The 25,121-nt window shown below is 44.5% G+C and overlaps 1 protein-coding gene across 1 annotated transcript in view; it reads left to right on the top strand.

Moving 5' to 3' along the window:
• Window positions 1-25,121, top strand: part of LOC103021919 (dynein axonemal heavy chain 11) — a 232,881-nt gene that overhangs the window by 67,265 nt on the left and 140,495 nt on the right. The window contains exons 30-36 of the mRNA XM_049480231.1: window positions 9,411-9,644; window positions 13,995-14,126; window positions 15,843-16,003; window positions 20,375-20,531; window positions 21,487-21,632; window positions 21,713-21,829; window positions 23,472-23,610. Of these exons, the coding sequence (XP_049336188.1) occupies window positions 9,411-9,644; window positions 13,995-14,126; window positions 15,843-16,003; window positions 20,375-20,531; window positions 21,487-21,632; window positions 21,713-21,829; window positions 23,472-23,610 (1,086 nt within the window). The remainder of the gene's footprint in view (window positions 1-9,410; window positions 9,645-13,994; window positions 14,127-15,842; window positions 16,004-20,374; window positions 20,532-21,486; window positions 21,633-21,712; window positions 21,830-23,471; window positions 23,611-25,121) is intronic.

The following is a 25,121-nucleotide window of genomic DNA, read 5'->3' on the forward strand; positions in this document are numbered from 1 at the left end:
CCTCAACTCATCCCTTAACTCCACAACTCATCCCCAACTCCACAACTCATCCCCAACTCCACAACTCCTCCCCAACTCCACAACTCATCACCTACTCCACAACTCATCCACAACTCCACAACTCCTCCCCAATTCCACAACTCCTCCCCAACTCCACAACTCATCACCAACTCCACAACTCATCCAGAACTCCACAACTCATCCCCAACTCCTCAACTCATCCCTTAACTCCACAACTCATCCACAACTCATCCACAACTCCACAACTCATCCACGACTCCTCCCCAATTCCACAACTCCTCCCCTACTCCACAACTCATCACCAACTCCACAACTCATCCACAACTCCTCAACTCATCCCCTAACTCCACAACTCATCCCCAACTCCACAACTCATCCCCAACTCCACAACTACAAAGAAAATATCATATGTTGTAAGGTATTGTAATATTGTATTTAAATGATAAATTTAAAGTTATTTTTTTTTATTTTCAGCTTACTGTATAAATTCTTAAACATACAGTGTCTATTTTAAATTTTTACTTTGCATGTAAAGATTGGTGTGAGAAGGGGTTAATTTAGTGTTGTGTTTAAACCCCGTCCTCTAGATATCAGCATTGTAATCTGTTTTACTGTGTGATGTTTACAACACGTCTTATTCTGTTAGTTTATTGGCTGATTCATTTATAACTTCTACTTTTATCTAAACTTTACAACTCATCCACAACTCCACAACTCATCCACAACTCCACAACTCATCCACAACTCATCCACAACTCCACAACTCATCCACAACTCCACAACTCATCCACAACTCATCCACAACTCCACAACTCATCCACAACTCCACAACTCATCCACAACTCATCCACAACTCCACAACTCATCCACAACTCCACAACTCATCCACAACTCATCCCCAACTCCACAACTCATCCACAACTCCACAACTCATCCACAACTCCACAACTCATCCACAAGTCATCCCCAACTCCACAACTCATCCCCAACTCCACAACTCATCCACAACTCCACAACTCATCCACAACTCATCCCCAACTCCACAACTCCTCCCCAATTCCACAACTCCTCCCTAACTTAACAACTCATCACCAACTCCACAACTCATCCCCAACTCCTCAACTCATCCCCAACTCCTCAACTCATCCCTTAACTCCACAACTCATCCCCAACTCCACAACTCATCCCCAACTCCACAACTCATCCACAAGTCATCCACAACTCCACAACTCATCCCCAACTCCACAACTCATCCACAACTCATCCCCAACTCCACAACTCATCCCCAACTCCACAACTCCTCCCCAATTCCACAACTCCTCCCTAACTTAACAACTCATCACCAACTCCACAACTCATCCCCAACTCCTCAACTCATCCCTTAACTCCACAACTCATCCCCAACTCCACAACTCATCCCCAACTCCACAACTCCTCCCCAACTCCACAACTCATCACCAACTCCACAACTCCACAACTCCTCCCCAATTCCACAACTCCTCCCCAACTCCACAACTCATCCAGAACTCCACAACTCATCCCCAACTCCTCAACTCATCCCTTAACTCCACAACTCATCCACAACTCCACAACTCATCCACAACTCCTCCCCAATTCCACAACTCCTCCCCTACTCCACAACTCATCACCAACCCCACAACTCATCCACAACTCCTCAACTCATCCCCTAACTCCACAACTCATCCCCAACTCCACAACTCATCCCCAACTCCACAACTCATCCCCAACTCCACAACTCATCCCCAACACATCCCCAACTCCATAACTCCTCCCCAATTCCACAACTCCTCCACAACTCATCCCCAACTCCACAACTCATCCACATCTCATCCCCAACTCCACATCTCATCCACAACTCCTCAACTCATCCCTTAACTCCACATCTCATCCACAACTCCTCAACTCATCCCTTAACTCCACAACTCATCCCCAACTCCACAACTCATCCCCAACTCCACAGCTCATCCCCAACTTCACAACTAATCCCCAACTCCACAACTCATCCCCAACTCCACAGATCACCCCCAACTCCACAGCTCACCCCCAACTCCACAGCTCATCCCCAACTCCACAACTTACCCCCAACTCCACAGCTCATCCCCAACACCACGGCTCATCCCCAACTCCACAGCTCACCCCCAACTCCACAGCTCATCCCCAACTCCACAGCTCACCCCCAACTCCACAGCTCACCCCCAACTCCACAGCTCACCCCAACTCCACAGCTCACCCCCAACTCCACAGCTCATCCCCAACTCCACAGCTCATCCCCAACTCCACAACTTACCCCCAACTCCACAGCTCATCCCCAACACCACGGCTCATCCCCAACTCCACAGCTCACCCCCAACTCCACAGCTTACCCCAAAATCCACAACACATCCACAACTCCACAACTTCTCCCCAACTCCACAACTTCTCCCCAACTCCACAACTCATCACCAACTCCACAGGTCATCCCCAACTCCACAGCTCATCCCCAACTCCACAGCTCATCCCCAACTCCACAGCTCACCCCCAACTCCACAGCTCATCCCCAACTCCACAGCTCACCCCAACTCCACAGCTCACCCCAACTCCACAGCTCACCCCCAACTCCACAGCTCACCCCCAACTCCACAGCTCATCCCCAACTCCACAACTCATCCCCAACTCCACAACTCATCTCCAACTCCACAACTCATCCACAACTCATCCCCAACTCCACAACTCCTCCCCAATTCCACAACTCCTCCCCAACTCCACAACTCATCCCCAACTCCACAACTCATCCACATCTCATCCCCAACTCCACAACTTTTCCCCAATTCCACAACTCCTCCCCAACACCACAACTCATCACCAAATCCACAACTCATCCCTTAACTCCACATCTCATCACCAACTCCTCAACTCATCCCTTAACTCCACATCTCATCCACAACTCCTCAACTCATCCCTTAACTCCACAACTCATCCCCAACTCCACAACTCATCCCCAACTCCACAACTCATCCCCAACTCCACAACTAATCCCCAACTCCACAAATCATCCCCAACTCCACAGCTCATCCCCAACTCCACAGCTCACCCCCAACTCCACAACTCATCCCCAACTCCACAACTCATCCCCAACTCCACAACTTACCCCCAACTCCACGGCTCATCCCCAACTCCACAACTTACCCCCAACTCCACGGCTCATCCCCAACTCCACAGCTCACCCCCAACTCCACAACTTACCCCAACTCCACGGCTCATCCCCAACACCACGGCTCATCCCCAACTCCACAGCTCACCCCCAACTCCACAGTTCATCCCCAACTCCACAACTTACCCCCAACTCCACAGCTCACCCCCAACTCCACAGCTCACCCCCAACTCCACAGCTCATCCCCAACTCCACAACTCCTCCCCAATTCCACAACTCTTCCCCAACTCCACAACTCATCCCCAACTCCACAACTCATCCCCAACTCCACAGCTCATCCCCAACTCCACAGCTCATCCCCAACTCCACAACTCATCCCCAACTCCACAACTCATCACAAACTCCACAACTCATCCCCAACTCCACAACTTACCCCCAACTCCACGGCTCATCCCCAACACCACGGCTCATCCCCAACTCCACAGCTCACCCCCAACTCCACAACTTACCCCCAAATCCACAACACATCCACAACTCCACAACTTCTCCCCAACTCCACAACTTCTCCCCAACTCCACAACTTCTCCCCAACTCCACAACTCATCACCAACTCCACAGCTCACCCCCAACTCCACAGCTCATCCCCAACTCCACAGCTCATCCCCAACTCCACAGCTCATCCCCAACTCCACAGCTCACCCCAACTCCACAGCTCACCCCCAACTCCACAGCTCACCCCCAACTCCACAGCTCACCCCCAACTCCACAGCTCATCCCCAACTCCACAACTTACCCCCAACTCCACAGCTCATCCCCAACACCACAGCTCATCCCCAACTCCACAGCTCACCCCCAACTCCACAGCTCATCCCCAACTCCACAGCTCACCCCCAACTCCACAGCTCATCCCCAATTCCACAACTCCTCCCCAACTCCACAGCTCATCCCCAACTCCACAACTCATCCCCAACTCCACAACTAATCCCCAACTCCACAAATCATCCCCAACTCCACAGCTCATCCCCAACTCCACAGCTCACCCCCAACTCCACAACTCATCCCCAACTCCACAACTCATCCCCAACTCCACAACTTACCCCCAACTCCACGGCTCATCCCCAACTCCACAACTTACCCCCAACTCCACGGCTCATCCCCAACTCCACAGCTCACCCCCAACTCCACAACTTACCCCAACTCCACGGCTCATCCCCAACACCACGGCTCATCCCCAACTCCACAGCTCACCCCCAACTCCACAGTTCATCCCCAACTCCACAACTTACCCCCAACTCCACAGCTCACCCCCAACTCCACAGCTCACCCCCAACTCCACAACTCCTCCCCAACTCCACAACTTACCCCAACTCCACGGCTCATCCCCAACACCACGGCTCATCCCCAACTCCACAGCTCACCCCCAACTCCACAGTTCATCCCCAACTCCACAACTTACCCCCAACTCCACAGCTCACCCCCAACTCCACAGCTCACCCCCAACTCCACAGCTCATCCCCAACTCCACAACTCCTCCCCAATTCCACAACTCTTCCCCAACTCCACAACTCATCCCCAACTCCACAACTCATCCCCAACTCCACAGCTCATCCCCAACTCCACAGCTCATCCCCAACTCCACAACTCATCCCCAACTCCACAACTCATCACAAACTCCACAACTCATCCCCAACTCCACAACTTACCCCCAACTCCACGGCTCATCCCCAACACCACGGCTCATCCCCAACTCCACAGCTCACCCCCAACTCCACAACTTACCCCCAAATCCACAACACATCCACAACTCCACAACTTCTCCCCAACTCCACAACTTCTCCCCAACACCACAACTTCTCCCCAACTCCACAACTCATCACCAACTCCACAGCTCACCCCCAACTCCACAGCTCATCCCCAACTCCACAGCTCATCCCCAACTCCACAGCTCATCCCCAACTCCACAGCTCACCCCAACTCCACAGCTCACCCCCAACTCCACAGCTCACCCCCAACTCCACAGCTCACCCCCAACTCCACAGCTCATCCCCAACTCCACAACTTACCCCCAACTCCACAGCTCATCCCCAACACCACAGCTCATCCCCAACTCCACAGCTCACCCCCAACTCCACAGCTCATCCCCAACTCCACAGCTCACCCCCAACTCCACAGCTCATCCCCAATTCCACAACTCCTCCCCAACTCCACAGCTCATCCCCAACTCCACAACTCATCCCCAACTCCACAACTAATCCCCAACTCCACAAATCATCCCCAACTCCACAGCTCATCCCCAACTCCACAGCTCACCCCCAACTCCACAACTCATCCCCAACTCCACAACTCATCCCCAACTCCACAACTTACCCCCAACTCCACGGCTCATCCCCAACTCCACAACTTACCCCCAACTCCACGGCTCATCCCCAACTCCACAGCTCACCCCCAACTCCACAACTTACCCCAACTCCACGGCTCATCCCCAACACCACGGCTCATCCCCAACTCCACAGCTCACCCCCAACTCCACAGTTCATCCCCAACTCCACAACTTACCCCCAACTCCACAGCTCACCCCCAACTCCACAGCTCACCCCCAACTCCACAGCTCATCCCCAACTCCACAACTCCTCCCCAATTCCACAACTCTTCCCCAACTCCACAACTCATCCCCAACTCCACAACTCATCCCCAACTCCACAGCTCATCCCCAACTCCACAGCTCATCCCCAACTCCACAACTCATCCCCAACTCCACAGCTCATCCCCAACTCCACAGCTCATCCCCAACTCCACAACTCATCCCCAACTCCACAACTCATCCCCAACTCCACAACTTACCCCCAACTCCACGGCTCATCCCCAACTCCACAGCTCACCCCCAACTCCACAACTTACCCCAACTCCACGGCTCATCGAACTCCACGGCTCATCCCCAACTCCACAGCTCACCCCCAACTCCACAGCTCATCCCCAACTCCACAGCTCACCCCCAACTCCACAGTTCATCCCCAACTCCACAACTTACCCCCAACTCCACAGCTCACCCCCAACTCCACAGCTCATCCCCAACTCCACAGCTCACCCCCAACTCCACAGCTCACCCCCAACTCCACAGCTCACCCCCATCTCCACAGCTCATCCCCAAGTCCACAACTCCTCCCCAATTCCACAACTCTTCCCCAACTCCACAACTCATCCCCAACTCCACAACTCATCCCCAACTCCACAGCTCATCCCCAACTCCACAGCTCATCCCCAATTCCACAACTCATCCCCAACTCCACAACTCATCCCCAACTCCACAACTTACCCCCAACTCCACGGCTCATCCCCAACACCACGGCTCATCCCCAACTCCACAGCTCACCCCCAACTCCACAACTTACCCCCAAATCCACAACACATCCACAACTCCACAACTTCTCCCCAACTCCACAACTTCTCCCCAACTCCACAACTCATCCCCAGCTCCACAGCTCACCCCCAACTCCACAGCTCATCCCCAACTCCACAGCTCATCCCCAACTCCACAGCTCACCCCAACTCCACAGCTCACCCCCAACTCCACAGCTCACCCCCAACTCCACAGCTCACCCCCAACTCCACAGCTCGTCCCCAACTCCACAACTTAACCCCAACTCCACAGCTCATCCCCAACACCACGGCTCATCCCCAACTCCACAGCTCACCCAGCTCATCCCCAACTCCACAGCTCATCCCCAACTCCACAGCTCATCCCCAACTCCACAGTTCATCCCCAACTCCACAGCTCACCCCCAACTCCACAGCTCACCCCAACTCCACAGCTCACCCCCAACTCCACAGCTCATCCCCAACTCCACAGCTCATCCCCAACTCCACAACTTACCCCCAACTCCACAGCTCATCCCCAACACCACGGCTCATCCCCAACTCCACAGCTCACCCCCAACTCCACAGCTCATCCCCAACTCCACAGCTCACCCCCAACTCCACAGCTCATCCCCAACTCCACAGCTCATCCCCAACTCCACAGCTCATCCCCAACTCCACAACTTACCCCCAACTCCACGGCTCATCCCCAACACCACGGCTCATCCCCAACTCCACAGCTCACCCCCAACTCCACAACTTACCCCCAAATCCACAACACATCCACAACTCCACAACTTCTCCCCAACTCCACAGCTCATCCCCAACTCCACAGCTCATCCCCAACTCCACAGCTCATCCCCAACTCCACAGCTCACCCCTAACTCCACAGCTCACCCCCAGATCCACAGCTCATCCCCAACTCCACAACTCACCCCCAACTCCACAGCTCACCCCCAACTCCACAGCTCACCCCCAACTCCACAGCTCACCCCCAACTGCACAGCTCACCCCCAACTCCACAGCTCACCCCCAACTCCACAGCTCATCCCCAACTCCACAGCTCATCCCCAACTCCACAGCTCACCCCCAACTCCACAGCTCATCCCCAACTCCACAGCTCATCCCCAACTCCACAGCTCACCCCCAACTCCACAGCTCACCCCAACTCCACAGCTCACCCCAACTCCACAGCTCACCCCCAACTCCACAGCTCATCCCCAACTCCACAGCTCATCCCCAACTCCACAACTTACCCCCAACTCCACAGCTCATCCCCAACACCACGGCTCATCCCCAACTCCACAGCTCACCCCCAACTCCACAGCTCATCCCCAACTCCACAGCTCATCCCCAACTCCACAGCTCATCCCCAACTCCACAACTTACCCCCAACTCCACGGCTCATCCCCAACACCACGGCTCATCCCCAACTCCACAGCTCACCCCCAACTCCACAACTTACCCCCAAATCCACAACACATCCACAACTCCACAACTTCTCCCCAACTCCACAGCTCATCCCCAACTCCACAGCTCATCCCCAGATCCACAGCTCATCCCCAACTCCACAACTCACCCCCAACTCCACAGCTCACCCCCAACTCCACAGCTCACCCCCAACTCCACAGCTCACCCCCAACTGCACAGCTCACCCCCAACTCCACAGCTCACCCCCAACTCAACAGCTCATCCCCAACTCCACAACTCACCCCCAACTCCACAGCTCACCCCCAACACCACAGCTCACCCCCAACTCCACAGCTCACCCCCAACTCCACAGCTCACCCCCAACTCCACAGGTCATCCCCAACTCCACAACTCACCCCCAACTCCACAGCTCACCCCCAACACCACAACTCACCCCCAACTCCACAGCTCACCCCAACACCACAGCTCACCCCCAACTCCACAGCTCATCCCCAACTGCACAGCTCACCCCCAACTCCACAGCTCACCCCCAACTCCACCACTCAATCCTAACATCCACAACTCATCCACAACTCATTCCCCACTCCACAGCTCATCCCCATCTTCACAACTCACCCCGACTCCACAACTCATCCCCAACTCCACAACTCATTCCCAACTCCACAGCTTACCCCCAACTCCACAGCTCATCCCCAACAACACGGCTCATCCCCAACTCCACAACTTATCCCCAACTCCACAGCTCATCCCCAAATCCACAACACATCCACAACTCATCCCCAACTGCATAGCTCATCCCCAACTCCACAACTCATCCCCAACACCACAGCTCGTCCCCAACTCCACAGCTCGTCCCCAACTGCACAGCTCATCCCCAACTTCACAACTCATCCCCAACTCCACAGCTCACCCCCAACTCCACAGCTCACCCCAACACCACAGCTCACCCCAACTCCACAGCTTACCCCCAACTCCACCACTCAATCGTAACATCCACAACTCATCCCCAACTCCACAACTCATTCCCATCTTCACAGCTCACCCCCAACTCCACCACTCAATCCTAACATCCACAACTCACCCCCAACTCCACAACTCATTCCCCACTCCACAGCTCATCCCCATCTTCACAACTCACCCCCAACTCCACAACTCATCCCTAAGATCCACAACTTACCCCCAACTCCACAGCTCATCCCTAAGATCCAGAACTCATCCCTAAGATCCACAACTTACCCCAACTCCACAGCTCATCCTCAACTCCACAACTCATCCCCAACTCCCCAACTCATCCCCAACTCCACAACTCATCCCCAACTCCACTAGTCATTTGATTATTTAGGAGGAACTTCAGTATTACTTCAGTAACACAGATAGTGTGAAATGTGGTGGAGAGAATTGTGAAATGAATATTCAGGAAGTCTGATATGTCAGTACTGTGGACTGTGTGCAGGTGGAGGTGTGGTTGGGGCGTGTGGAGGAGGTGATGAGGGCGGGGGTGAGGAGGCAGATAGCTGAGGCGGTGGGGGCGTATGAGGAGCGTCCGCGGGAGCTCTGGGCTTTAGAGCGTCCGGCCCAGGCCGTCCTGACGGCCTCTCAGATCTGGTGGGCCGCTGATGTGGAGCTGGCCTTCCAGCGCGTGACCGAGGGGTTCGACACGGCACTGCGGGACTACAGCAAGAAACAGGTACTCAATCAGGACTTTACAGACTGAAACTGTATTAACTTCAATCAATCATCAATCATTTAAATTCATTTCATTTACACATTCCAGGATTCCAGTTCACATTGGTGTTTAGAAATTTTGTATTTTTGTGTTTGTTACAACTGTTGTAAAATTAATAAAATAAAATAATAAAAAAATTAAATAAATAAAAAATATTTATGTTCCTGTTCAACGTCTGGTAAGCGGTTCGAGGCGGACGGCCGGCTAAGTGTGATTGAACCTGCTTTTCTCTAAACCTGAATTCAGACATATTCTTTTTGTTTAATAAGTACGATTAGACAATATACTGTTGAGGTCAACGGCAAAACAAAACCCAACAAGTGTTAAAATGATTACCCTTTTGTGGGGAATACCCATACCGTTACACCCCTGTGTAAATATATATATATATATATATATATATATATATATATATATATATATATATATATATATATTTATACACAGCTCCATGTGTTTATCAGGTGTGTGTGTTGTATCGCTTCCACTGACAACCACAAACAGCCGTTATCTTTAGACGGGACAGGCGGCTCATCATCGGCTGTTCTGTGGCTCTGTTGTAAAATTAATAAAATTCTGAAATAGGGTGAGAACATATGATGTGAGCATGTGTGTGTGTTATACTAAGATGTGTGTAATGTGTAAGCCATGGTACAGAATGTTTCTCATGTAAAAGTCACTTTACTACCATATCTACCATATCTCATAATCTGGCAAATAACCTGGTAAGTCTATGTTAATTACACTTTTTGTTTTAGCAGTGTGGTAAATAAATATAGTGAGGTGAAGTGAGGTGAAGTGAGGTAAGTGTAGGGCAACGTGTGGTAAAACTAAGGTAGAGGGAGGTGAAGAGAGATAGAGTGAGGGCGAGTGAGAGAGTGAGGAACAGATAGGTAGTGTGACGTAGAGCGAGGTACAGTTACATAGCATGATGGTACAGTGCTGTATCGTGTGGTAAAACTAGGTAGAGGGAGGTAGAGTGTGGTAAAGCAAAGTATAGTGAGAGTAAAGTGAGGTGAAGCGAGGGAAGCGTGAGGCAGAGTGTCGTAAAGCTAGGTACAGTGAGGTACAGTAAGGTGAAATGAAATAAAAATGAGACAGTGTAGTAAAGCTAGGTAGAGTGAGGTAAAACAAGATAGAGTGAGGAACAGATGGGTAGAGTGAGGTAAAGTGAGGTACAGTGATGTAGAGTGATGATAGATGGAGTTACAGTGACATAGAGTTGTGTAGGGTGTGGTAAATTTAGATAGATAGATAGATAGATAGATAGATAGATAGATAGATAGATAGATAGATAGATAGATAGATAGATAGATAGATAGATAGATTTTGGACGTATAATGAGGCTGAGTGAGGTACAGTAAAGATGGTGTGAGGTAGAGTGATGGTAGAGAGAGTTACAGTGACGTGGAGTGATGTAGGGTGTGGTAAATTTAGGTAGTAGGAGGTAGAGTGTGTTAATGGTATGTATAATAAGGCTGAGTGAGGTAAAGTAAAGAGAGTGTGAGGTAGAGTGACTAGAGAGAGTTACAGTGATGTAGAGTGATGTAGGGTGTGGTAAGTTTAGGTAAAGTGTGTTAAACTCAGAAGAGGAGGAGAGATTATGAGCTGTTTTAAGGAAAACAGGGCTGTAAAAGCTCTGCTTTTTGTAAAATTGCTGTTTGTATTTATTGTAATACTAGTGTTTTACTGAGCTAATAAACCCTTACTGCACAGATAAGAAGCTGTTTCTTTACTGAAATTTCCACAGGTGCCTAAAACTTTTGCACAACATTGTACATCTACGGCAACAGAACATCACTAACACTGCTCTGCTGTGATTTTGGTCCACACTTCTTCCAGTCTTTTCCACGGTTCTGTGACTGTGTGGGTTTCTTGGCCATAACTTTGTTACTAAGGATTTTCCAGAGGTTTTCTTCTGGGTTTAGATCAGGACTCTGGGCTGTCCAATTCTTTTTTTCAATGTTTTCAGTTTTAAGGAACTGCTTTTATCCTGCATGAAAATTGCTGGCTGTGATAAACGCAAGGAAGGAATCACTTGTTATTGAAGGAGGTATTGATATACACTTGCACTCTTGGTTCAGTCTTTCCCCAGTTTGTCAACGAACATATTGTTTCCCATCAGACCCACATTAACCTTACTTTCATCACTAAAATGAACTCTGGACCACTTCTCCTCTGTCCTAACTACTCTATTTAGCACAGGTGTGTCTAGCTTTTTGCTGAACTGGCGAGCGATTCATGTGTGTGTGCGTAAATCCATGTGTGTATTTATGTTCCTGTTCAACGTCTGGTAAGCGGTTCGAGGCGGACGGCCGGCTAAGTGTGATTGAACCTGCTTTTCTCTAAACCTGAATTCAGACATATTCTTTTTGTTTAATAAGTACGATTAGACAATATACTGTTGAGGTCAACGGCAAAACAAAACCCAGCAAGTGTTAAACTGATTACCCTTTTGTGGGGAATACCCATACCGTTACACCCCTGTGTAAATATATATATATATATAAATATAAATATATATAAATATATATATACATATATATATATTTATACACAGCTCCATGTGTTTATCAGGTGTGTGTGTTGTATCGCTTCCACTGACAACCACAAACAGCCGTTATCTTTAAACGGGACAGGCGGCTCATCATCGGCTGTTCTGTGGCTCTGATCCCCCCTGCCCCTCGTCAGCCGGGCGGAGCGGCGGTTAGCTCAGACTGATGGAGCTGTAGGAGCTGGTGGAGTTGATGGAGCTGCTGCGAGTGCTGAACAGCTCCCTCATCCTGTGTGTGATGGAGTGTGTGATGGAGTGTGTGTGTCGGTGATGTGCCGGGTCTGCAGCGTGTGGAACTGTGGGTGGTGGTGGTGGTGGTGCCGGCGCAGTGCGAGGTTAGCACGTCCTTGGCCGCTGTTTGAATAATCTGCCTGTTTCCTGCAGACTCTGATTGGACTGGCTGTCAGACGCTCTGTGATAAATGCAGCCCAACCTCAACCGCTTTACATCTCATACACACCAAACGGGGGACGGGGGCAGTTTAGGATTACATCTCATTTGCCTGTCTGTTAAAAAGAGCCACACTGTACAACCGCAACCGGTCCTAACCACACACACACACACACACACACACACACGTTTGTGTGGGTCTTATAACTTAAGATTGAAGGGTGTGTATTTATTTATATGTATGATATGTATATGATATATATATATATATATATATATATATATATCCATAAACTGTTATAAATTAGAACAGTTCTATTGCTGTAAAAATGTGTAAATAGTGTAAAATGTGTAGATAGATCATGCTGGAACTACACTACAGTAAAATCTTTACAATCTGTGAAACAGAAGCTTGTAAAAAAGAATTCATTAAAACAATAAAATACATCAATTCAAAAAAATCAAAGATCCATTTTTGGTGACATGTATCAATAACAATCACAAAGAAAAACAATATTATATATAACCGTATCTATATTTTATACTGCCTCCAAAATATATATGAGTGTACAGTGTATTGTTGCAGTAAGTGTTTTTCTTCTACAAAGTTAAAATAAGTGTATTAATGTGAATCCTTGCTCTTTGACACAAAGGGACACTTTCACTTTTCTCCATTCTTTTACATTATTATTATTTTAATCAAAGACGGATTATGTCTTTCTAATATTATTTTTCCACTCCAGACTTTAATACACAGACTGTATATAATACTGTCAGCATCGAGCCTGTTAATTTGTTTTAAACCACTTAAATTTATTTTTTTCCATTTTGAGGTTTGTGAATGATGTAAAAAAGGTTAAATTAGTTTTTTTGTGTGTTTTTCAGTGCATCCCACAACATATCAGCTTCTTCGTTTATTGATATTGTCAATTTAAAAAACAATCCGTAAATCCGTAAGGAAAGTGTACAGACAAGTGTGACTTGTTTCCCCACATGGCGTGGTGGTGTTTGGCCTAATTGCGCTCTGTCTATACTATACTATACTATATTACTTTTCTCAGTTTTGTACACACACACAGACACACACAGACGTCCCTCTGTGTTTATGGAGCGAGGTCATGTACTGCAGTCAGGAGGCTAAATAACCACACAGCTCATTTATCTGTGTCTGTGTGTGTGTGTGTGTGTGTGTGTGTGTGTGTGTGTGTGTGTGTGTGTGTGTGTGTGTGTGTGACCCTGAGCCTGTGCTGCTGCTGTTATTATTACTGTCCTCTTCTCTCTGGCATGTAAATTGATATAATTACTGTAAGCACAGCAGTATTACTGAGCGCGCTCATAACCGCCCATCAACCTCCCTCCCCCTCCAGACCGCCCAGCTGACTTCCCTCATCTCCATGCTGACGGGTGAACTGAGTCCGGGGGACCGGCAGAAGATTATGACCGTCTGCACGCTGGACGTGCACGCCCGGGACGTGGTGTCCAGGCTGGTGGATCAGAAGGTGGGTGGGTCGTGTTTACTGTGTCCCGTCACTCATGATTAAAGGGGCTGGAGGAGATCTGAGTGGCGTTTGTCTCATTTAGGACAGTCCTAAAGTTTTGGCACAGTTTTTTCTAAAGTGCATCTTCCATCTAAAGTCAATCTTCTGCACAGACGCCCTACAGTAAACACTAACACAGTTCATGAACATTAGGGGTGTGCCATATCTTATCGTATGCGATAATATCGCCAGCATTTTTTAATATAGTGAACAATATTATACCCTGAAATATCGTGCCATATCACCCACCCCTAATTATCATTTAATCATTTACTTCTGCTACAAATCTGCTAAATTTCTTGTATCTTTTTAACATCTCAGTTAGGGATGTGCAATATCATATTGTTATGTTTCAGTAGTGTATTTTTTTTTTTGTCATATCACCAAGAGTATCATTATTGTGATTATACCATGAAATATCGTGATATTATTTTAGGGCCATATCGCCCACCCCTATTAGGGTGTAAGATAAGTTTGGTTGTAAATGAAAAATTATTCTGCAAACGTTGTGTGCAGAAAGTATTTTGCGCTAATTAATCATATGATAAAGTTTACAGAGGCTGGTTATTAAGAGATATAACAGAGATAAAACACATCATCAAATTCAGTAGTAAAAAAAGATTATTTTATTTATGCTCTTTCTCTCGCACACATATAATTGTTGTAATTAGTACAATTATTTTTAAGTGATTGACCATACTAATATAAATATAATTTCATTCAATCTGACAATGAGTCTGTTCTTTATATTCAAATACCAATAAATATTATAAATATAAATATAATATAAGTAAAAGCTTAGTATTAAAGAGAATAAAAGTGAGATTAATCACTATTAGGCCTGTCATGATAAGATTTTTTTGTGGACGATATATCTTCCCAGAAATGATTGCGATACACAATATTTTTGTCATTTTAAGACTATTAAATGCCTCTTACATAATGATAACAGAGTAGCATAAAAATCAATCATATACTTTTTAAAGACTAAACTAAATTTGAAGTAATTATTTATTATAATTAGTTTGGGAATGATATACTTATACCTTGACCTACTTTAGTCCACGCTGTGTTTATCGAATCACAGTTATTGAATCATGACAGACTAAAATACTGTTCATATATATATATATATATATATATATGTATATATAACACAATAGACTATATCATGATTATCAAAAATTATATATGCGATATATCAATATTGCAATTATTGTGACAGGCCTAATCACAATCACACAATTCTGTTGCGATTAATTAGAAATTTTTACTTACACTAGATGACTGAGAAAAGACGATTAATAGACTAAAGTCTGACACCCTCTCTCATCTAAAGACAAGACACAGACTTTTTACTCACTGAATAAGATTTTGGAGAGACTAGGGATTTTGCAGGGTCACTATTTGCGAGACTGCAACGAGAATTTTTCTAAGATTATTTTATTTTTTATTGTTATTATAAATAGGAAGACACATTAAAGAGACATTCTTGATCACTCCACAGCTCCACCAGTCTCTCCTCTTTTTAAACCGTCGCTGGAGTCTCATTTATGTCCAGTTCCGCAAACAAGCCCATGCTTGCCTTGCTCTAACAAAATTATATTACACGTGTATGCACTAATATATGTTGTTAGGGTGTATTCGTGGTGTAATTGTAAAGGCTGCTGTGTGCAGGTGAGCAGTGCTCAGGCGTTTACCTGGCTCTCTCAGCTCCGGCACTGCTGGGATGAAGATCAAAAGCACTGCTACGCCAAAATCTGTGACACCCAGTTCCTCTACTCATACGAATACCTGGGCAACAAACCCCGGCTGGTCATCACACCCCTCACAGACAGGTACAGCCTCTGCTCTTCATTTATTCACTACAAAAAGCCATATTTAATTATTATGAACAGTTATTCATACAGTCTTACCTTATGCTACATGTGAAAGTTTATTTTGCACTTATCCATTTTTGGTAATAAACTTTTCACTCATTTCCATTTTTATGCTGCACTTGTTTAAATGGTTACACTATATTCATTCTGACTGTGGCTATGGCTATGTAGGTTATGTATGTTTCCCTGGTTACGCTACACTTATTTCCAGAATTTGTGACTGTAATTTCCATAGGTGCATTACAAACACTATGCTGCCCTACAAAGCAAAAAGGCAGTAACTGCATTTTTTGGCGAAAATGAGTTATTGTGTTTTTTGTAACATTCAAAGCATTATTTGTCATGTAACAAAATATCTCATCTCAAATGTGTGTCGTTTTGGAGAAAATTGGTGGGTGTTTGTACAGTAACTACAAAAACTACTAGTAAAGCAAAGCAAAAAGGCAGTAAACGCCATTACTGTATTCTTGCCTTGTAGCGTGACAGTTACTGTCATTCTTTGTTGTATCACTTCACGTAATAATTACGCTGTTGCCACAGCGATGTTACTGTTGCCATAGAGAACACCACGCGGGACTCTTTTGACGCTGCAATTTTACTCTGTGAAACTGCACTTTCTTGTTACGATGGCCCAATCCAGAGGGAAAAAGATGGTGGAACTGGCATTAAAAAGAAAATATCCGGAGTATGGTTAGTAACAACAGCGAATGATTATGACTGATTAGAAACGTATCACAAAAGTTCCTGTCAGCGCTATCAGCTGTTTTCTGTCCGGAGACGTTCCGTGCCCCCTCCCACTCTCCACCCCGCCCCTACAAACTAGTTTATCCTCCCTAACTTTATATTATATGTTCTGTATCTAGGATCAGGTTCACGGCGAGCGCGGAGATCCGGTAAGTCGGTGTTAGTGACAGTGAGGCTCCGTGCTGGACCCGTGCTGAAGCTAGCTGGCTAACAAGCCTTCTGCGCCCGCAGCACGGTGTGCACAGCGGCACTGTCCCTCCGAGTGGCCGGGTCTCTGTGCTGTGCTCGGCTGGGCTCCTCACATATCACGGCTGAACTTTATATTTATATCTGAGTTTTCTCCCTCAACAGAAAGATCTGTGCTGGGAGGGGTTAAGAAGGGGGGGTTCTGTACACAGTTCTGTAACACTGACTGTAACCCCAATCTAACTTCTGCAACTCCAAGTCGTGCACATTTTCTTCCATCCCATTTCAGACATGAAAAAAGAAAAAAATAGCCTCTTACCTTAAGTTATAATGGACCAAATCAAAATGATTACTGTATGTATTTCATCGTTTGCCCTTTAGTGTGCTCTTTCGCCCTCTTGTGACATAAAAAACAACATTTTTTAGACATATAATTTACACCTGATCACATATATCAGTCTACATATTCACAATGATTTGTGTATTACTTATATTATGTTTGGTTTCATCTAATTTAAAACGCATGTTTAAAGGATGCAAATGTATTTATTATTTATTACAGGTATTTATTTATTATTGTGTTGGCCTAATGAAAGCAATATTTTAGTCATAGGCCGAATTAATGTACAGAAGGTTCTTTTTAATAAAATGTTGTTCTTTCATTATCCCCTGTTTTGTGACAGTTGTATATGTAACTATTTATTAAATTAATATCAAATAAGCTTATTTACTCGTTTCTATCTATTTAAAAAAAAAATATCCTGAGTATTCACTTCATTAATCACTTTTGTGTATTAGGTTCTGAAGGTCCGGAGTCTGAGGTGACAGGGGGTTCCGTGAAAAAGTATTTTTGTGTAGGCTATGACATTTTAAATCAACTTGAAAAACAACTTTGACGATGAACTTGTATTTCAGTGCATCCAGGTTAAAACTAGTGTATATTATGTATTGCAGATAATTCAGATGTGTTTGAGATTAATGAACATAAATTAACTAAGAATACACACTAAGTACACTCCCATAATAGGGCCATATAAAAATATGAACGCTGCTCATTTGGCCCTTGATGCAGCTTGGAAATATTATATTTTTTTAGATGTGATAAACACCAGAAAAAAATCTGAGTGAACTATTAACACCTTAAATGGTTTAATTACATTAGCTGTGGCAACACTGTCTTGCAGGATACAAATGGTTCCAATCAGTACAACTCAAATACAACAAAACCCTAGCTATGACAAAAAAGGTTTTTGAAGAATATTAAGTTACTGCCTTCTTACTTGGTATGGAACTTTCGAAAGTAGGAGTAATACAAAGCAAAAATACAGTAACTGTAAAAAAGGGGTAAAATAAAAAAAATATTAAAATTACCGATATCGGCAAAGAATAAGGTTATATGGAGTAACAATACTGCCTCATGTCCAATAATCTACCTACAACTACTTGGGCTGGACAACAAGATAACTTTAAGGTCATTTTTCTCAGTTTGGTGCTCTGTGCAGTTACTGCCTTTTTGCTTTGTAGGGCAGTATGATTGCACTGTGCTCATTTCTATAGTTATTCCACTTTCAATCCAATAATCACACTGGCTTTATTTCTATAGTCATTAGGGATGCAACGGTTCTCTGTACTCTGTCCGGTTCGATACACCCGGATGGACCACGGTATTTCGGTGCGCGCACTAACAGAGCGAACGAACGCTCTGCCGCTGTACACGGTGCTGGGGCTGCTGAGCGCATGCTGCTCCTCTATCTCCTCCATCTCCACGTCTCCTCAATGTGTAAGAACAGGTAAACACAGAGCTGCAAGTCAAACGGGGATAAGTGGAGAAGCTCGCGCACGCCAATAGCTGCGTGATTATAACATTCTAACTCGTGATTTTTTTAAAACAGTTTGATTTGTTACTTACAAGGTTATAATAGTTTTCAACTATACTATAGTTTAATTTTATTTTATTTTCACTTTTTCTCCTCCAATTTAGTTTTAATTCGACTCTGACTCCGCTTCAAGAACAGAATCGGCACAACACCGCCCGCTGTAAAACTGCTTAAGTGGAAACAGTGCTTATAAATAAATTAACCAACACAAAAACGAAGGGTATGCTATCAGTAATTTCAGTTAATTTTAGTTAGTTTTATAAACTCTCAATACAGTTCCAGTTAGTTACCTTTTTTCTTTTAATTACCGTTTTTATTCATTTCAGTTAACAAAAATGTTTTTTTTTACTTTCAGTTTTCATTAAAAAATCATACTTGGTTACTTGGATATATTGTGACTATCATGCCAGAGCTTTATATAAAATAAAAATAGCATTAAAAAACAGATGCCACAGACACATACGTCACAGACATATATTTTCTGATATTTTCTGGAGCCCGACCCGACACGGCTTGAGGAAAGTGGTGGGAAATCTCGGTTCGGGCAGAGAATCTAAGCTCTAATATTGATATATCGAAAAGAAACTGGTACTGTGGCCCAAGAACCGCGATACGAACCGAACCGTGGCAACACTGTACCGTTGCATCCCTACTAGTTATTCTACAATCCTTTCTTCAGCAATTATCAGTGAACTTGCATCCATATTTTTCTGTCAGTCTGCCTTTGTTATGCTACATTCCTTCACATTCTAATGATGCATTCATTTCTGTGGTCATTCTTCACCCACTTGATTTACTTGGCTATACTTTATTGATATAATAACATTTTTTGACGGAATCTGCAAACATTTTTCACAACCTCAGCAGTGCTATTCTATATTTAACCAACTAACTAGTGCTAGCTTAATATTTTTTATTGCCAAATATTAGATACATTCCTACCTGTGATGTAACTTTGTAATGCATTATCTCTAATCTAACCATTTTTTTTCAGTAACGAGTAATCTAATGCGTTACTATTTCCAATCTAGTAATCAGATTAAAGTTACTTATCAAGTCACCGTGTGTTACTTTTTTTTTTTTTTTTTTTTTTTTTAGTAAAAGGGTATATTTTTTGCTTGGGGTAGTGACGTCTGTCAATTTAGTCGCGTTTTCAGCATGAGGACAACACAGTGCCACAAACGTATACAGTGCAGGACGGAGAGAGATAAGTGTTTTTTTCTAGCTGGGTATAAAGGCACTCTTTTGAGTTTTTATCAGCTTAAAATCTGTAACTCTAACTGCTTTAATTACTGGTGTTGCTATACACCTGAATGTTAGTCCTTTTAGAGAATATTAGTGGACGTATAAAGACTTTTTGAAAATTTATTTAAAAGCTGTCCAATCTATTTTATTTTATTTTATTTTTCACATCACATCACTGATCCCTACGTATTGACCTGGTAAGGCTACAGTTGTTTTCATGACGTTTGCGTTTTTCCTCATGAGCGTTGCCTGTGTTTGGTTTTGTTTGTATAAACAGGTGCTATGTGACCCTGACTCAGTCTCTACACCTGAACATGGGCGGAGCTCCTGCAGGACCGGCCGGAACAGGAAAGACTGAGACCACTAAAGACCTGGGCCGGGCACTGGGGGTCATGGTGTACGTCTTTAACTGCTCTGAGCAGATGGACTACAAGGTATTCTTAGACCCAATCCCATTTCACCCCTTGGCCCTACCACTTACCCCTACCCCTTCTTCTCAAGTGTAAACCTTTCCTTTTGGAACAGAGTTGCACTATTTAAGCTAGAGCGGGAAACTGCTAGCGATCTTTTGTTTATGCTTGTTATGAAGAATTCAGTCATTAAATATTGAAACTACACATTAACCTATGGTAATATAGTGCTAATCGTCACTTTTAACAACAAGATTTCCTACATTTGTGGGTTTCATTGTTAGCTGAATTAATTTTTTTGTGAGGTGAGTATTATCAGCCTGTAACCTGCTGCTAACCCCAGCTATAGCACTGCTGGAGCAGCATTAGTATTACCCACTTACCTCGCTAAGCACTAGTTCTTTTAGTGTTCACAGTTGAGTTTATCAGACTGTAGTCTGTGCGTTTACCATGTTAAAACATGCTACATGCGATGGACCACTAGCTGATATCACCCTGGCTCGTTGTAGCTCTGTCAGGCGGCATTAGCTACACTACTTTAGCCTTAGTAGAAATCTGCAAATCTAAGCTCACTGTAAATAAACAGAAGCGCTTTACTCACCCAAATAAACAGTTTTCAGGAGAGAAATCTGTGTAGATTAACATCCAGCCCTCATTTGAGTTTAAAAGAGTGTTTTAACTGTGAAAGAATTACAGTTTTGGTTACACCCAGTGGCAAGACTTGAATTAGAGGGGAAACATGGAGACACCCCTTTACCTTACTAGTGTAGCATAATACACCATATAATCCGGTGCGCCTATAGTGTGAAAAATATGGTAAATTTATCATACTGATTTTTTTTTAAATATCATAATATACATCTTTTGCAAAATGGAAATGTATTTCAGTGTGTTTCAGTTTTTCCAGTATGGTGCAGCCCTAGTTGTGATATAAATCCAGTATGAATCTGCAGTGGGTGTGCTTTTGTTGGTGCTTCAGTCCATAGGGAATATCTTTAAAGGCCTGTGTCAGACGGGAGCGTGGGGCTGCTTCGACGAGTTTAACCGTATCGCGGTGGAGGTGCTGTCGGTGGTGGCGGTGCAGGTGAAGACCGTACAGGATGCTCTTCGCCACAGGAAGACCAGGTGCCTCAGGAGTAGATTGTGTATGAGTTTGAGTTTACAGCAGTAAGAGAGGCAGAGACGTGATCTGTTCTGTTTGATAGGTTTGTGTTTTTGGAAGAGGAGATCAGCCTGAAGCCCAGCGTCGGAGTCTTCATCACCATGAACCCCGGATACTCAGGACGAACAGAGTTACCTGAGAACCTAAAAGCTCTCTTCAGGTGAGTAGATATTAGAGAGAGAGCCAGTTCTGAAAGGATGTGCTGATGTGGGAATAGTGGGGTGATGCTTAGATACAGTACCTTAAATTTTAGACACATAGATGATAGTGGTTCTACATTTCCCACTATTGTTAATAGGGCTGGGTTTCATACTTTTTTCTACACCTTTTTCTATATTACAACCGAAAAATATATAAAGTGTTAATTATTCTAACACAACAGATTTGTTTAACATTCTCATACTGTCACCATGAGAGGCTACCATACTTACAGATACATACAGATCTGAACTGCTTAAACTATAATATCTCAGTAAAGTAGTAAAGTAGAGTGAGAGAAAGAGAGTAAGTCTGCGTGCTCGCGCGTGCGAGAGAGAGAGAGAGAGTGAGTAGTTGAAAGACAAAGAGAGCGAAAGAGAAGAAGAGACACGAATGAGAGCGAGTGAGCAAGAGAGAGAGCCCAAGCGCCTGAGTGAGAGATTTCAAAAGTAAAATTGCTGCTATGTCCATCTATAATTCATCAATATTGGCTTGAAATCTATGTTTATAATAATTCAAGTAACTGCCAAACATACAGTCACTATACATTAGTGCTTTCCCTGCTGCCCTGTAAACATGTTCTCAGAGGGTAATTTAGGATAGTTTAACAACACAAAAAGCATTTATGGGAGCAGCTAAGACGAAAGGCTAGGAAAACCTACAAGTGTAGAGCAGGATCTACAGGCCCAGCTGCATCATCTGTGGGTAAACGTGCTGCAGGATGTCATACGGAACCAGTACACCTCCAAGCAGGCCCAAGTACATATACACATGTAACATTTAAACATACTACTTCATGTATTTAACCCCATATTTTAAATATGCTTACAGTAAATTTATAACAATTACAACTGTATCATGTTTATACACAGAGTAAATTATAAATGTACTAAGAATGTAAAATGTAATGTAAAATATTTTTACATTAGAGTACAAATATGCTTCTTGTTCCTGTCTTTTCGTAAGTAGCACACTTCTAGTATACTTCATTGGGCATAAAAATATATTTTAATATACTTTACTACAATATTTAACATATTACAAATTTACATTCTTTTTTTTTCATTAGTAGTAATTTAATTTACTTTTTAAAAGTTACATGATACATTGTACTTTAAGTGAACTACTGTAACATTTGTTTTAACACACTTTGCTAGAAATGTACAAACGTATATTTGGAAATAAGTATTTTAGAAGTATTTTTCAATTACATTAAACTAAAAGTGTACTCCATTGTAGTCAATTTTTTTTAAATACACTATATTGTACTTTTTTAAAAAGTATGATCAAAGTTTACTTTTAAACATTTGATGAAATCTTAATATTACTGTACTTTTGATATATTTTCAGTAAGAACAAACATTTCTTAGTATATTTACAGCATACTTAGACATTTCTCAATATGTTTTAATTACAATTAACTATATATATATATATATATATTTTTTTTTTTTTTTCACCATGGTAGTCCAAGTTTCATTTAATTTTCATAGTGTTGACCAATGGAAAGATATAATGAAATATTATGGGAAATGTGAGGTGTGTATTCAGTCTTGTTGGATACTGTATGTTTGTACTGTGTGTGTGTCTCGGTGGTCCCGCAGGCCGTGTGCTATGGTAGTGCCGGATATGGAGCTGATCTGTGAGATCATGCTGATGGCTGAAGGCTTCCTGAATGCTAAGCTCCTGGGCAGAAAGTTCATCACCCTGTACAACCTCTGCAAAGAACTGCTCTCCAAACAGGTGCCCTGAAACCCACACTCCTAAAATGATGGTATAGACACTCACTATGAAGGGTGTGACTTTCCGAGTTCTAGATAATAGCGTCACATAGGGTTAGGAACCTCATAAAGAAGAATATTAGAGATTACTGAACACCTCCTCTGTAACCTGTACCGTACTTTTCGAACTATAAGGAGCACTTAAAATCTTATCATTTTCTCAAAAATCATCAGTGTGAATTATGTAAGAACTTTGCTGGTCAGGTTGTAAGGAGCAATAAAGCCACTCCACTGAAACTCCTGTATAACGCTGCACTTCAGCGAAGTTTCTGAAGCGCTAAGACTGAGAACAGCGACATTAGCATAGCTAATATTTCATAGCATATTCCGCTGTTCAGAGGGGAGAATATTAAGTGTTAAAACAAGCTTAGTGGGACAAACTGCTAGCTCATAGCGCCCTGGGTTACAGAAACACTCAAGGTTCCTCAGTGTAGCGCCATCAGCAGCATTTACGAGTGCTAACGGCGGCTGGCTAGCGCTGGTAACCACAGCTGGCTAGCACAGGTAATCACAGCTGGCTAGCGCAGGTAACTGCGGCGAGATAGCACTGGTAACCAGTGTTGTGCGTGAACGAGTTCAAAAGAACGCGTTCATTGAACACGCACATTTTTCCGTGAACGCAACACATTTTTTAATAAAGAACTTGGAACGTGAATTAGTTCACATTATGTGTCATGAACGGCAGACATCACTTTAAATGAACGTTGGCTAGTTAATAACATACTGGCAACGACGCGGAGAGCGCGAGGGCGAGAGAGAGAGAGAGAGAGAGAGAGAGATACAGAGAGAGAGAGACCAATGACGAGAGTGAGAGAAAACGCTGCAATTAAAAAAAATGGCTAGTGGAAGTGATGGAGAGCTAGTGCTGGTAACAGCGGTGGGCTAGCAATGGTAACCGCGGAGGGCTAGCACTGGTAACCAGGGAGGGCTAGCGCTGCTAACCGCGGAGGGCTAGCACTGGTAACCACAGATGGCTAGCGCTGGTAACCGCAGCTGGCTAGCGCTGGTAACCACGGATGGCTAGCGCTGGTAACCGCGGAGGGCTAGCGCTGGTAACCGCGGAGGGCTAGCGCTGGTAACCGCATAGGGCTAGCGCTGGTAACCGCAGTGGGCTAGCGCTGGTAACCGCAGCTGGCTAGTGCTGGTAAACGCGGCGGGCTAGTGCTGAAAATACGGTACTTATATTTATAATCTACATGTGACACCACAGAATACACTCTAGAATAAACTCTAAGGTGGTTATAGTAACACTCTTCTGGGAGTTAATCTTTTAACTGTTTTCATAAGTAAAAGTAAAGTTTACTTAACATTTCTTACTACATCACTCAAGAACTAAAAGGAATCATTGATTTGCATAACTGGCATGTCCTCCAACCCCACTGACCATCAGTGTGTAGTCTGTCCCATTCAGTTAAGTGTGCGTTTAGTATGTGCTTTTGTTTCTTAATACAGCATAAATGGCCATCCTTCCCA

The sequence above is a fragment of the Astyanax mexicanus genome, chromosome 6 (assembly GCF_023375975.1).
Source record: "Astyanax mexicanus isolate ESR-SI-001 chromosome 6, AstMex3_surface, whole genome shotgun sequence".
In the NCBI taxonomy this organism is placed as follows: domain Eukaryota; kingdom Metazoa; phylum Chordata; class Actinopteri; order Characiformes; family Acestrorhamphidae; genus Astyanax; species Astyanax mexicanus.